The sequence below is a fragment of the Cornus florida genome, unplaced genomic scaffold, assembly GCF_030987335.1.
Source record: "Cornus florida cultivar Cherokee Brave unplaced genomic scaffold, ASM3098733v1 CherokeeBrave_3.0.0_Hap2_Chr07, whole genome shotgun sequence".
Lineage (NCBI taxonomy): Eukaryota > Viridiplantae > Streptophyta > Magnoliopsida > Cornales > Cornaceae > Cornus > Cornus florida.
The window spans coordinates 12,627,806-12,642,679 of record NW_026775577.1 but is presented as its reverse complement, the minus strand read 5'-3'; the positions used below and the strand labels follow the sequence as shown (position 1 = coordinate 12,642,679).

Sequence of the window (14,874 nt, the reverse complement as noted above, 5' to 3'; positions counted from 1 at the left end):
TTTGTTGTAATGGTTCTTGTTTTTGTGTTTTCTTCTTATTGTAGGCTATTGGGTTTTCTAAAATTAGGGTTTTCTTCCTATTGTAGGCTATTGGGTTTTGTAAAATTAGGGTTTTCTTCCTATTGTAGGCTATTGGGTTTTCTAAAAATAAATATAGAAACTACACAACAGGAGCCAGCTGCAACTCCTTTTTTTTTTTCACTCAATTTAATAGGAAAAATGTAGAGAGCGTGATTTTACATCATGGATCGCTGGCACTTATAAAATGTTTTACATAGCACTTGAAAAACAAGAGTTCAAATTTGAGGAGTTGTCACTTAAGAAGCAAGGAATTACTCTTATCGTGCACTATGGTTGGTGTCTCTCAAATTCGTTGTGAATCAGTTGCTCTGTTTCCAATTTATTTTAATTTTAATTTTTTTTTAAAAGAAATTGTCACTAAAATTTTCTTACTTCATCATCAATCAATTGCACAGAGCACCATCACATCAATCACTACAGACTCAACTGATTGATTTAACTGTCTAACAAGCTATTGGTTGTTTGTGAATAGGGGAGTAATGGTGAGGAGCCAATGAAGCTGAAGCTATATTCTTCCTGGGGGAGCTCTTGCTCTTGCCGTGTTCGTATCACTCTCAACTTCAAAGGTCTCTCTCACTCTACTACTTTCGCTCTCTAAATTTTGATCAGTCAATTTCTTCTGCCGGTTTCACTTTCTAAAACCCTGATTTTTTATTTGATTTTAGTTAAAATTTTTTTTTTTTTGTTAATTATTGACCATTAGTTATCGCCTCTTTCAACATAGATCTCAAATATGAGTACAAAGCAGTTGATGTCATGAAATGAGAACATTTAGTCCTGGTGAGAACATACATGGTGTCTCAAGAAATTTCTTGTAGTATTTAGGCTTATTTATATGATGATAAAGTATGATATTTATAATAATTAACATATTGGGTGTCTGGCATTAATGTTACACTATGGACATTCAAACTTCAGAATTCATTTTTTGTTCACACATTATGATCAGTAACTTTTGTTGGTGGTGGATAATTTATCAAAGAAAGTTACTTTCAGCTGGAAATAGACATCAATTTAAAGGAGAAGTCACCCTCTCTTGAAAAGAGTCATAAGCTCTCTTCACTGGCTATTCGATTGAGAAAAATATCGTAATTTGTGAATGTAAAAACACAGTCTGAGAATCTTATATCAGTCCTATCCATAAAGAGAATTCATGGCTCTTGTCAACTGGAGATCTTTGGATAGCTTTACTATTAATTTAAAAGGTTTATTTGGAAATGCAGAAATGTAACACTAATTTCATAAGTTAGTGTTTGTCTTAACTTTTTGATCCATTTCATGCATCTAATAAGTGAAAACAAAATAGAAACTTGATTATTATCTATTGCTTGTAATATTATATATATATATTCAGTTTGGCTTTATAAAATAGAGTCTTGAACGGTCGTTGCAATTTAATCATTGGCCTAAAAGTTTTTGGGACTCTAGCTCCATATTCTTTTTTGGTAGTCTTTATATATCTTGTTAATGTGTTATCTGTTTTTTGAGTATAGAATATTTAAATATCTTGTCAATATCTTGCTATTGTAGGCTATTGGGTTTTCTAAAAAGAAAGATAGAAACTATTAGATATAAGGGGACTACACAAAAGGAGCCGGCTGCAACTCCTTTTTTTTTTCACTCAATTTAATAGGAAAAATGTAGAGAGCGTGATTTTACGGGTTGGATCGCTGGCACTTATAAAATGTTTTACATTGCAATTGAAAAACAAGAGTTAAAATTTGAGGAGTAGTCACTTAAGAAGCAAGGAATTACTCTTATCGTGCTCGTATCATACTCTTTAAATACTAACCAATATGTGTTCCATACTTTTTAAACTTAGTGCTTTCTAGACAGTGGCTTTAAATTGAATGTACCCACTAAATGGTTGATTTGCTAAAATAAGCTATATCCTATTATGCACTAAAATAATTGGATTGGTTATGTACTTTCTGCTACAATGGTTTTCACATAACATAATTGTCTGTGTTCGATGATTAACACTCGCAATCAGCATCTTTCTTGAGCCTCTTTGTTCTTTTGAAAGAATATTCTTTGAGCATTTGACTTGACCAATATATGAAAAATGATATATCTCAAATTTCTGTTGTTTCGAGACAGGAAACCTTCACTGACTTCAATTTTTTGTAAATAATGACAGGATAAGTTCTCATCTAGTGAAGATAAAGTGGAAGTTGTTATTAAGATTTTTTAAATTGATGTCATTCCTGTTATTGTGAACTTCAGAAGGTTAGTTTCTATAATCCTCTTAAGAATGTATAATCCTCTGAAAAATACCCCTGCACACTATCATACTCTTTAGGATATATAATCGAAATCGTTATAAATTATAGGGATTATTACACATAAATGGACTTAGGGTATCATATTTACTAAGAGATTGAGTTAAAGTCCCATAGTTTCTTTAAAATGGGTTTGACCCAAAAGCTGAGGTGGCACATGAAAAAATACTGTTTGATATTTCTGTTGCCTAAAATACACTTCTTCCTATTTTATGTGTTGCCTAAAATGCCCTTTTCTACACTTGCCTAATTTCAAGCCCTAAGGCCTTTCATATTCCATTCGGTGTAACCCTCTCTCACGACTCTTTCTCCCTCACTTGTTTCCTGCGATACAGATACAATATGCCATGGCACGAACAATCTTCGATCTGCTAAAGGGAAATCAAATACTCAGGCTCAACGGTTCCTCTTTCCCTCTTTGCTGAAACCCTAACCTTTCTCTTTCTAATTTCTGGTGTAGCGGCAATAACTGGACGGTTGCAAACAATTGGGGTTTTTTACCGTCATCTCAGCCTCCGGTCACGTTATAACTCTTGAAATAGGTACTTTGACCTAATTAGAGCCCTAATGCTCTTTCATATTTCTATTTGTGCAGACCCTTCTCTCTCCCATTCTCAAATGAGACCTAGCCCTCACTCTATTGAATCCATCAATGAAAGCCTAACCCTTTCTAAGCACTGACATAACTTTGCCTCAATCACAAAGGCTGATTGTTTGAAGCTTTGTCTTTTGCAAGTTTCACCTTCAGAGGAAAATCGCCCAGGTACTGGCCTTGTTCTCCTTTCTTCCTTTTCTAAACTTTCATTGATCTTTATTATTCTGCTTTCTTCCTTCTCTGAACTCTCATCAATTTTCTAATTTTTTCTTCAATCGCAGAAGTTATTTCTTCAAGCATAGGGATAAGCCCTAACCCTCTCTAACCCGGGTACTATTTTCCAATTTCTTCTTTCATCTCTGCCTTCCCCTAGAAAGTTGTAGAGTCTCTCTGTAAATGATACTATGTGTTGAAAATTTTAATCAATTAAGTTGTTGTTACTTTCTGCTGACATGATTTCAATTCATGTGTTGTTTACATATTCACTAGATTTGAGGATTCATATGTTGTAAGCTGTGTTTTTCTGTCTTATGAAGTTGCTGGTTTTTTTTATTTTCTTTTATTTATTTATTTTTTTAATAGAAGAATGATTCAGTTTTATCCTTTTTGGTTTTGGTTGTGCTACTGCTCCAATTGGGTGCATACTAATTTGCAATAAAAAGTGGAACTAAACTTTCTTGTTTCTCCAAAGATAAGATTAGAGGATTTTTTTTACTTTAAAAAAAAAAGATAAAAAAATATTAGAGGATTTTTCAAAATAACTGCATACCAGTAATACTGGTAATTTCTTTGTAGTCTCATTGTAAATATGACTATGATTACTATTGATAACTCCTCTGTTCATGGTAGGTGTGATGGCAATACAATTATTGGTTATATATTATGCAAGGAAGTAAATAAGTCAAATCCAAAAGTTAAGGGAAAAATAACTGTGGTGTTAATGAGTTCTCATTGGGAAACACTTGTAACTAATCATGCAGAATTTCATAAAGTTGTGGTAAATCTCAAATTTCTGTTGTTTCGAGACAGGAAACCTTCACTGACTTCAATTTTTTGTAGATAATGACAGGATAAGTTCTCAGCTAGTGAAGATAAAGTGGAAGTTGTTATTAAGATTTTTTAAACTGATGTCATTCCTGTTCTTGTGAACTTTAGAAGGTTAGGTTCTATAATCCTCTTAAGAATATAATCGAAATCACTATAAATTATATTAACCCAAAAAGACAATCAGAGCTACTTCACCAAAAACCCATAAGCCTGAACTCTCTTCAAGGACTTCACAACTGTGACTAGTACCATGTGATGAGAGGTTATATACAAATTTATAAACTCAATCTACCATAGAGCACAAATCCATGTATAATGGGTAAGGCAGTCAAGTAGTTCCTAATATAGTAGTAGTTATGTAAGGAAGAAGCTCTTCAATATTGGTATGTATAGAAGAGACTACGTACCTATGCTATGTCTGGCTGTGTAGTTAAAAATGCTATTTTATAGCCAGAAGTTAGACACATACGCGATAACTAAGTGGTTGCCATAGGGAATATCGGAAAGAAGTAGTACCTTAATCTGCTACAAAATAAGGAACTACGGCTACAAAATATTTGCTACAAGATATATGTATTGGCTACTAACTACCTCCTGGGACATAGTATGCACTACCTCCAATAATGATACTAACATTATATTTCTTCAATTATTTGGTACAATTTCAAGAATCTTGTTTAGTCACTTTTGTTTTTTAGATAATTACTCCAAAAATATTATTTTTAAGTTTTCTAGTTAAGTTTAATGGTGGTTAATAGCATGCTTTTTACATACGTGCTTTAATTTTGGTGAGAAGGTGAAGATAATGATTATGGAAGTATCAACTAGGTATAATCTCTTATATAGGAATAAGTAGTTGATATATTCTACCAACAATTGCAGTTATCTTATACAATAAATGTGTTAATTATTTCATCTTTGTCTTAGTTTTGCATCTTTAATCTTATGACTTTACTTCTCAATTATTAGGGATTAGATTCCATATTATGCCTATTTGATTACTGAAATGTCACAATTTTCTCCCCTTACCAGAAACATATGCATACTAAAGATTTCTTTCTATTAAAATGTTGAATTCCAAGCGAATAATGTACTTCTTTTGTAGATTTTATACCTCAAGTTGCTAAAATTTTGTTCCAGACATTCCATCAAGCTAAAGTACAATTATTTCTAATAACGTAACAGTAGAAGTGCATGTTATTCCCAGCCATGAAAATGGTATTTTCTCTCTATTTTTTTTTTCCTTGGCAAACTAGAAGGAGAAAGGACTCGAACACAGGAAGCTGGCCACTCTATCAATTAGGCCACTGGGTGATACTCTTTTCTCTATAGAATGAACAAGTTGACTGAAAAATAATTTAGGATAAGTAGATTATTGTTGATTAATTAATCTCATTTTGTTGGATTTGTCTTACTAATAATGGTGTATATGCAAAATTTCATTTTGTACCATATGTGGATGATGTTTCTTTGTGTATGTTGAGAATTAACAATGTAGGACAAAGGGCTAGCTATGTCATTAAATTTGTTTGCTAGAAGGCATGGACTTTGGTATTGATCATCCCAATCTTTTATAAAAGTTTAAGTCTTTGCTTGGACTTTTTAAGTTAAGATGTAGGTTAAATTAGGCTAGAACACAACAATTTTGAACTGTCTATTATTTGGTAGCAGAGAAAATAAGGAAAGAAGAAAAACTTTAAGATTAACAAGTTTCTATAAAGGAGTAGAATTGTTACAAGATTCCATGTTTCCTAATTTCTTCTTGTTTTCCCAATTTCTTGGCAACCAAACATAGGATAAAGTATAAGGACTTAGGAAAAGATTGGTTGAATGGACTTGTATCCAAATTTTCAGATTTTCCAATAGTTATTAGGAAGCCTTTTTATGCATAATGTACAGTTTATTGCAAATTTCAATCACTTGTGAAAGTAGTACAGCAATTATTGAACCTTTTTTTACTATTTCGTTGTTATTATTGTATATATGTTTGAATATTGTTGATGTAGCAAGTCTCATGATTGTTTTTTCCTTTATACCTTATGTGGATACATAATTTGAAACTTTGAACTAGCATTTAGAGACATCGTAGAGCATTCCTTGGCAGATTATCCTGTTAATTTAAGTTTTTCATGCGTTTCACCTATCTTTTAGATTTGATATTCATTTGTTTACAGAAAAAGAAGTCAATGGTCCAAATTTAATCAACAATTAAAACTAAGAATCTACAGTCACACAGACACATTTTCTCAATCTTTTGCTCCAACAGTGAGAAGTTGCAAAGCATGACGCGCGTATTTTATTTTGACTAACAATTATGATAACAAGGCTCCAAATTTCCCATCCTCCAGAACTTCTTAAGAACTCAATTCATTTATGCGAACCGAGCTGAGTAATTGGTTTATTTGAGTGAGTCAAGTTTGATTACAACTGTTAAAAAATTAACCAAGCTCAAACTAAGCTCAGACACTGCTTCTAACCAGCCAAGCTGAGCATAAGCTCTATAAAGTTGGCTTGACTCAGCTTGTTTACAGCCTACGAAATGGCTGATCTCATACTTAAATATGTCTCCTTATAGTGGCCAGTTTAAGCTTTCACCATGTCACCTGACCCCTTTTTTTTTTATCAAATATATATATATATATATATATATATATATATATATATATATAAAGTAGCATTTTGAATACTAAAGAGTTGAACTATCACAAAAATATACTAGGCCATGTAGAAATTCCCACGTCTTGAAGAACCGGCTGGCTGGTGATTGTCCCTTCCACTTCCAAAACCTTTTCTCCTTTTGCTGATCGAAATGCAGAAAGGAGAGATGACCCTGATTGGGTCTTCAATTTTCTTATTGCCCTTTAAGAAAGACAAAAAAATTAATATTTAGAAGTTGGATTTGATGTGACCTTATTTATAAATTCATGATAGGATAAATTATTTAAGCTTGAAACTTGAACGGAGACTCAAGAAAACGTCATCAGAATATCTCCCATCAGTTAACTGGACTCATGTACACATATTTTTCTGAAAGTAACATGTATGTGTGAGATTTGTCAAACCACCAAATTACAAATTCTGAGTTTCAACAAGAGTATATCTAAAGAAAACAAGGGTTGAAGTAGTTTTTAGTTTAGCATACAGTTGCCAGTTTGAAGAGAGCCTTGCATTCCTATGCATGCTAACTCTATTTTCTTTCATTAATTCTTTCTTTATTTCTTTGTTTCTGATGCACACTTTCTTATTTCTTTACACTTAGAATAGCCTTCCTTAATTTATAATTATAGTAACATAAAAGCTAAAGCATGTGGTTCCTATTTTGTAGCATAACTACTGCATAAGACTCAGCTTAAATGAAGACTGGACTTATAAATTTGAATATCTGTGTCATGTTCGATTTTCTATTAATAGTTAATAAGTTGGTGTATATGTCTTAAGATGACTGTTCGTGTTCATTCTAGCTTCTCGTGTTTATGGTTATCTTGTTCTGAGATTTGTAACTGTAATTCTTGTTTTGCAAACTAAATCCTATTTGGTGAAAAATTTTATGATCTTTTTTATATACTTTTTTTTTTTTTTTTTTATGAATTTTAGTTATAAATATTTGTGAAGATAATGACTGAAACAGGATCTCCCTTTGCAGGATTTGAAAGACTAATTGGTAAATTTGGGTTGAACTTTAGTCTTGAACAAGCTGAAGGCCCTTATTGTGGATTATAATTTTTACAATTGCAGCACCCTACGGTCTTACCATATTTTAGAGTGCTTTCATCACTTCATACTGGTAAGTCATATCTTTAATTATTTAAATATATATATATATTTTTTATTCCAGTTTTTTTCATGCTAATAATAAATTGGATGTTAACCGCATGAAGCATAAATCTGTCAATTAAGACAGGCACCCAATTGTATATGAAACAAAGTACAATATAAAGTAACAAAATTTATTAATATATAAACAACAAAATTTTCATTTTTTTATTTTTTTATTTTCTTTTGTGTGTGTGTTTTTGTGTTTGAAGGTTGAAAGATTTGTGTAGTTATTCAGTTGTAGAAGCAACAAAAACACTTCCAGTGCTTCCCAAAAATAAAAATCATCATTATCATGGTGTTGTCATAAAACTTTATTTGAAAAAGGATAATTCTTAACTTATTTATTTGACTCGAGAAACTGATGTTATTAATATTTGTGGGCCAATTTGGGTGCTTAATTGGTAATTGATTGTGTGTTTGAATTTTGAATGTCCTAGATTCAAAGGGGGAAGCCACATAAACTTGCACTGAGAATGGCATAGACTTTATAAGTTGTAACCTTCCAGCACAAAATGAGTAGTTGGTAGTCCAAAACTCCTCAATTAAAGGATCACAGTGCTGTTTATTCAGTCTATTAGACAATAATAAAACTCCCAAATATCTAATTGGGAGGGTCCTAATAGAGAAATTAAGCTTTCTGAGAATTAGGTTTTGAGTAGCAGTCTCTATACCAGATCAGAATATGACACCTCTTTGCATTATTTGGAATCAAGCTAGAAATAGAAGTTAAAACTAAATTGAGCTATTGATTCTGTCAGTATTTTAACAGATTCAACATCCCAGCTGTGATTAACATAAGATCATCAACAAAAAGGTCCATTACTTATCCTCTGAGCTGAGCATTTCCAATGGTAATCAAAACCCCCTAGAGTTATTCTCTAATTAAAAATACGAGGTAGAACCTTCATTCCTATAACAAATGGTATGAGGACATTGGATCCTTCCTCCTTCCCTTATTAGGTAAACCATACGACCATTAACATCCAAGGAAAAGAACTTTTCAACAATTTCAATAAAAGAAATAAAAATAAAAACTGTAAGTGTTTTTTTTTTTTTTTCCTTTTATCTATTCGATTGGGTTAAGTGATGCTTTATATATGCTTATTTTTGTGTGTTTTACCTATCATTAACGTGCTTAGTTGGATTAATTCCGAAGAATGTGTATTGAATTAATGAATTAGGAATATATGAGTACTCCCAAGTGCCTTTGTAAGCTAGCAGATTTGAGATTGAATCTTTTCAACATGTAATGTGTAGAAGTGCAAATTGGTAAATTTAAGTTGGACTGTTATGTCCATATATGTGCTCTATCCTTCCTTTTTGTATCTAATGTGCCTGTGTTGGTAATTTATTTGTAGATGTTGAATACCCGGTGTTCTCCAAATAAATTCAAGGAAACGGTTTGCAATTTAAGTGAAGACAAAAAGGTTGCCGTACAAGAGATTGGGTTTGGGTCCCTTTTAGACATCGAGTGTACCATTTTGAAGCGCAACCTGTGCTTATGGTTGGTAGAACACTTTGACCCTAGAACATCTCATCTCACCCTTGAATCTGGCGCTCGGATCCATGTTACGCCAAGTGACGTTGAAGAGGTACTTGGCCTACCCTCGGGAAGAGGAGAAGATGTGCCAAATTATATTGTACAAAGTGTGCATTGGTTAGAAAATGGCATTTTTTTAAAGGACGGTGTAATAGAAGTGCCAAACTTAGTGCATCAATTAGACGTTCTTCCTGTTGGGGATGACTTCAAGAGGGCTTTTGTCCTTTTCGCTTGCGGATCACTTCTAGCACCCATATCGAAAAATGAGACAAGCAAAAGGTTATTGGCAGCGGTTGACAATGTGGATGCTATTAAATCGTATAATTGGGGGAAGTTTGTTTTAGATTGGTTGAAAAAAGGAATTGCGTCCTATAAAGGAAAGGAAGGAAGAGAAGGTTGTACATACATACATGGATGCTTGTTCTTTCTCATGGTATGTTCTAAGATATAATATTTGTAATGTGTCTATCATTTTATTTTAAATAGCTATAATGTCATTATCATAATGGCTTATATGTTGTAGCTTTTCTACCTACACCGTGTGGATGTCAATGGACCAAAACCGAAGCCTGAGATGTCATGCGTACGTGGATGGACCAACAAATTAATAGGCGAGAGGTTGAATTTGGAGAAGCATAAATATAATGGTTTCGGCTTCGGTGAGGTAAAGTTTACAACTGATACATCTGAAGATGCCGATAAGGTAATCACGTCAATTATGGCTTTTTATAATTGGTACTAAATATACGGTTATATTTGCATATTCATAATTACTTGGAACTCTACGGTTACATTTATATATTTAACTGATATATATATTTATTAAACTTGTTTAAAATTGTTAGGAGTTGGCATATGAAATTATTAAAGTTGTTAAGAAATGGAAGCAACGGCACAATGTAGGCCAAGGCAGGGGGTCGAGATCCTCAGAACCCAGTTCATCCACACGACAACCTAACCCATCTTCGCAATTGTTTGCACAACACAATCCGATTGAGGAGGAAGATGAATCCCACATACCAGTGGAGGAGGAATTCGAAACCTCCACAAGACAAGCAAACTCACCCTGGCAATCTTTTACAAAACACGATCCCATGGAGGAGGAAGGAGAAATCCCCGCACCAATGGAGGAGGAAGTGGGAACCTCCACAGCAATGGAAGAGGAGCGTGATGTGCAGGAAGCAGTGATCCCTTTATTACGTGTTATAAAGCCTGGGCGCCATAAGGGATCACCTTGGGTTGAAATGAAGGTCAACCGATTGCGTGTCCTTCGTCCAGAAGCAAAGGCAGTCATCTCATATGCCATGGATGAGAGCAGAAATGATGAGTGAGAAATTATATAAATAATTTCTTATTTGCTCTATATTTACTTACTTTCTATGCTCAAACACTTAATATGTTATTGTTTAATTATAGTGAAATGCTGGTGAACATAAATGATATTTTCCTCACAAGAAAAGAGATGAGAACAATCTCTTACAATCATTGGATATCAAATATGGTATGTTCACTTAAAGTTCATTGATTTTTCAAACCAATCACACGCATGCATTAATGGTTTAAATGTGATCATTGTAGGTGGTTGAAGTCTATTGCCAAATGCTCCAGCTGAAACAAAAGCGTAGAGGAACCAAATTTTTCTTTCCGCCTTCGATTGGGGTAACAAATTCTTCTATCTATAGTGAATGTTTGTTTGACACATATTAGGTTATCAATTGTGTGCATTTTCAGATTGAACTTTCCAAGATACCTTCAAAAGTGGTTGATAGGAAAGGTAAAATACAAGCAGTTTGGAACAACTATAAAAGGATAAGGAATGTCGATGATAACAAAGTTTGCCAATTCAATATGGTAATATTTATCGCTTGCAAACATAAATAATTATTATACTTTTATCAAAAAAATATGATTCTAAAAGTAATTAAATTTTTACATTGTTAAATATGCAGCTTTTCTTTCCAATACTTGTAAATGAGAAACATTGGTGCTTGTATGTCTTTAACATTTGCGATAGTCGTATGGATGTGTTGGATTCAAACAAACATTCTTCGCATGATAAGCGTACTCCAGACAAGATGTCAAAAGATTTGGTAAACGCTTATTACATATGAGCTCATTTTTTTGATTATGTATTCATTTACTGTTAAATTAAGACGGTAAAGTATACAAGTTGAAGAACGTGGTACTGAATTTTTTACTCTAATCATTTATATATTGTGCATTTGTAGGTAATGTTGGTTGAGGTATTCACCGGAAGAGATCTACAAAACTTCATATACAATGTGCCCAACGTACCTCAACAGCCCGATAGGTAATTTTATCACTTAATGTTCCTAGTTTGGTGTACTGATTATGTTCACAATTATAATTAACAGATACCTAAACAGTCTTTTATTCAGTGATAGTTGTGGTGCTTTCATGTTGGACTTCATGGAGAAATGGGATGGTTCACTCAGTCACCCAAAAGAGAAGGTGAAGCCCAATTCTATTTTTTACATGGTCTTATTTATTTTTTTCCCCGAATGAAGAAATTACCGAATTACTAAATCACACAATCTCCTCGATACTCTTCGTTAATCATTTAATTCTCTGTTTTCTTCTAAACCATTGGTGCATTGTTAATCTAAGCACCAACTGGTCATTAGTCTTCAAAGGAAGAAATGGGTCTTGCCTTTAAAGGTTTCAAAAAATATATTTGTAAAACTGATCCACATTCCTACATACTTTTGTTCAAGGGTTGAAACTGGAGGGTCTTCAATTCCAATACATGCAAACATAATTTAAAAAATTAATGCAACCACAAAATGCATCCACTATAACGTTTTCCTTCCTCTTCACTGCACTCCCCATTCTGTTTTTACACGTTTTCCAGCTTATACCTTTCTTTTTTCTTTTTGCATCTTTTAAACCCATGTTTGTGTGCAAGTACTTCGCTTTCCGATCTCTCCCCGCTAGGCTGCAATGTCGTAGTGTCAATAGCGGGAAGACCAGGGGACTATGGCACGTGTTGAAACAAAGAGAGCGGTAAGCAACCCCTTTAGGCAACAAAATTTTCAACCTTAGAACCCCCTAATGCAGTATACCCTTAATGTGTGCCATTTTTTTGAAAGAGAAAGCATCCAGCTCTAGTGAGTTTTAATCTAACATGAAGTAAGCAACAGTACTCCCTTGTAATGAATGATATAGAAAATGTTTGACATCCACTGTATAATGGGTCCTATCGAGTAGAAACCAGCTTTGCTAGATGAGGTTTAAATGAATAGCATATTCTTAAATATTTTCAGACAGTTTTTCATTGTCAAAGAATTCAGTATGAGATCAGTAGCTTAAATCATTAGTCAACCTTGTTTTTCCTACATCACCTAACCAATTAGATACGCAAATACTGGACTCCTGTCATTTTAAATGAACATATTGCAGTTAATATGGTCACTTCACTGTACTTAGTGGTGCTCATTAAAAATGAACCGAACACAAAAGATACTGAAACTACGACATATTGAAATGAATGATTAAAAAATTTCAAAATAAATAGTCACTTTAAGATTACTTTTGGAATGTCAGAAAAAAGGTGTGTGCCATTGAGTGTTTGGAATCAGTAAAAAGGGATAACTATTTTGGGACAGGGAGATCTTTCGTATTATTAGATTTGTTTTGGTTTTGTTTATGTTCTGTCTCTGTGCTGATCTGACCAAATTGCTAACATATTTCCCAAGGATGAAGCTACCTGTTTATGCAATATTTCACATATAAAAGTTTAGTATCACCGAGATTTTGTGCATATGCCAAATTCAACATTGTTGAAAAAGTTTTCTTTATCAAATATATAGTTTCTGCAACACTAGATTCCTATCTATTTACACTTATATGTATTCACGCATGAAGTCCATTTCCCAATCCTATATTCATGATTTGTCTTTACCTGGTTTAATTTGCAGGTGGATGTTGATAGATTACGTGCAATTATTGCTTCAAATTTGCTTTCAGATGACAATAACACAATGAAGGATTTTGTAAAGAACAAAGCACTTTATCCATTTGGTCAAGCATGTTGATTTCAAGTAAGCTTCCATCAGCTTACTTGTGGTTAGTAATTTTATTTTTTATTTTTTATTTTTATGATTCTAACATCACCTCCATCAGCTAACAAGGTACCATTTACCTCAAGGAACCTCACATACCAGTATTTGCCCAGTTGGAAGCTAGAGGAAGTGGGATAGGACGATCGTTGAATTTTCTAAAAAGTGGTACCTGAAATGATGTGGGATATGGGACATTTGTATTGTTGAATAGTGTCATTTTTTTTTCATGTATTTTGCACTCTGTTGGTGTTAGCTATTTTTAAAGTTTTAAAGAATAGTAGCTTTGCAACTTTTGATTGTGGATTAGGTTGGTATATTTTTGTAACTATTGTATGGCTTATTATATTGGCATCTACCTTACATGAAATCAAATGAAGTTGCTCTTTTGGGTTCTCAGGAATTAGTATTGTATGGCTTATTATATTAGGGTCTCAATGAAATTTCTTTCACTACTATATTAATGTACTAATTTCAAATTTGATGGAGTTTAAAACTGAAGCAGTTTATAATGAATGAAAAATTGGTTTGGATCTTCCTCGGTTCCATGGTGTCGATAAATGGATAGTTTAATGAATGAAAAATTGGTTTGGATCTTCCTTAGAGAAAACGTGGTACCTTGACGCCAAAAAGAAGTACCTTCAGTTCAAAAAACGTGGTCCCTTTGGGAAAAAAGTAGTACCTTTACAAAAGGTACCAATTTTTGCAATTGAATATGGTATTACACCTCACATCGCTAATTAAGTTGCACATTACATCCACAAACAGTTCCATTAGCGCCATGAATAAGTGTTTAGAGAAAACGTGGTACCTTGACGCCAAAAATGAGTACCTTCAGTTCAAAAACGTGGTACCTTTGGAAAAAAAGTGGTACCTTCGCAAAAGGAATTTATTTTTACAGTTGAAAACGTGGTTTTATACCCCACACCGCTAATTAGGTTGCACATTACATCCATAAATAAGTGGTACCTTTAGTTCAATAACATGGTACCTTTGGAAAAAAAGTGGTACCTTTGCAAAAGAGATTTATTTTTGCAATTGAAAATGGTATTGCACCCCACACCGCTAATTTTCTTGCACATTACATCCACAAATAGCTCCATTAGCGCCATGAATAAGTGTTTAGAGAAAACGTGGTACCTTGACGCCAAAAAGTGGTACCTTTAGTTCAATAACATGGTACCTTTGGAAAAAAAGTGGTACCTTTGCAAAAGAGATTTATTTTTGCAATTGAAAATGGTATTACACCCCGCATTTCTAATTAAGTTGCACATTACATCCACAAATAGCTCCATTAGCGCCATGAATAAGTGTTTAGAGAAAACGTGGTACCTTGACGCCAAAAAGTGGTACCTTTAGTTCAATAACATGGTACCTTTGGAAAAAAAGTGGTACCTTTGCAAAAGAGATTTATTTTTGCAATTGAAAATGGTA

At 33.3% G+C, this 14,874-nt stretch overlaps 1 protein-coding gene across 4 annotated transcripts; it reads left to right on the top strand.

The window, feature by feature from the left end:
- The first annotated feature begins 2,209 nt into the window (after positions 1-2,209).
- On the top strand, positions 2,210-13,751 carry LOC132266401 (uncharacterized). Of its 4 annotated transcripts, XM_059767254.1 has the most exons (13): positions 2,210-2,310; positions 7,649-7,789; positions 9,180-9,794; positions 9,885-10,064; positions 10,207-10,688; positions 10,778-10,862; positions 10,940-11,020; positions 11,093-11,212; positions 11,311-11,451; positions 11,590-11,672; positions 11,749-11,833; positions 13,300-13,422; positions 13,505-13,751. In XM_059767254.1, exons 3-12 carry the CDS (start codon positions 9,180-9,182, stop codon positions 13,414-13,416), a joined length of 1,989 nt encoding a protein of 662 aa, XP_059623237.1. In that variant the 5' UTR covers positions 2,210-2,310; positions 7,649-7,789; the 3' UTR covers positions 13,417-13,422; positions 13,505-13,751. The 4 variants fall into 4 exon arrangements, with proteins under 4 accessions (XP_059623237.1, XP_059623239.1, XP_059623238.1 ...); XM_059767256.1 differs by lacking the exon at positions 2,210-2,310 and having other exon boundaries at positions 6,951-7,789; positions 11,761-11,833; XM_059767255.1 differs by lacking the exon at positions 2,210-2,310 and having other exon boundaries at positions 6,951-7,789; positions 13,530-13,751.
- The last annotated feature ends 1,123 nt before the right edge of the window (positions 13,752-14,874 follow it).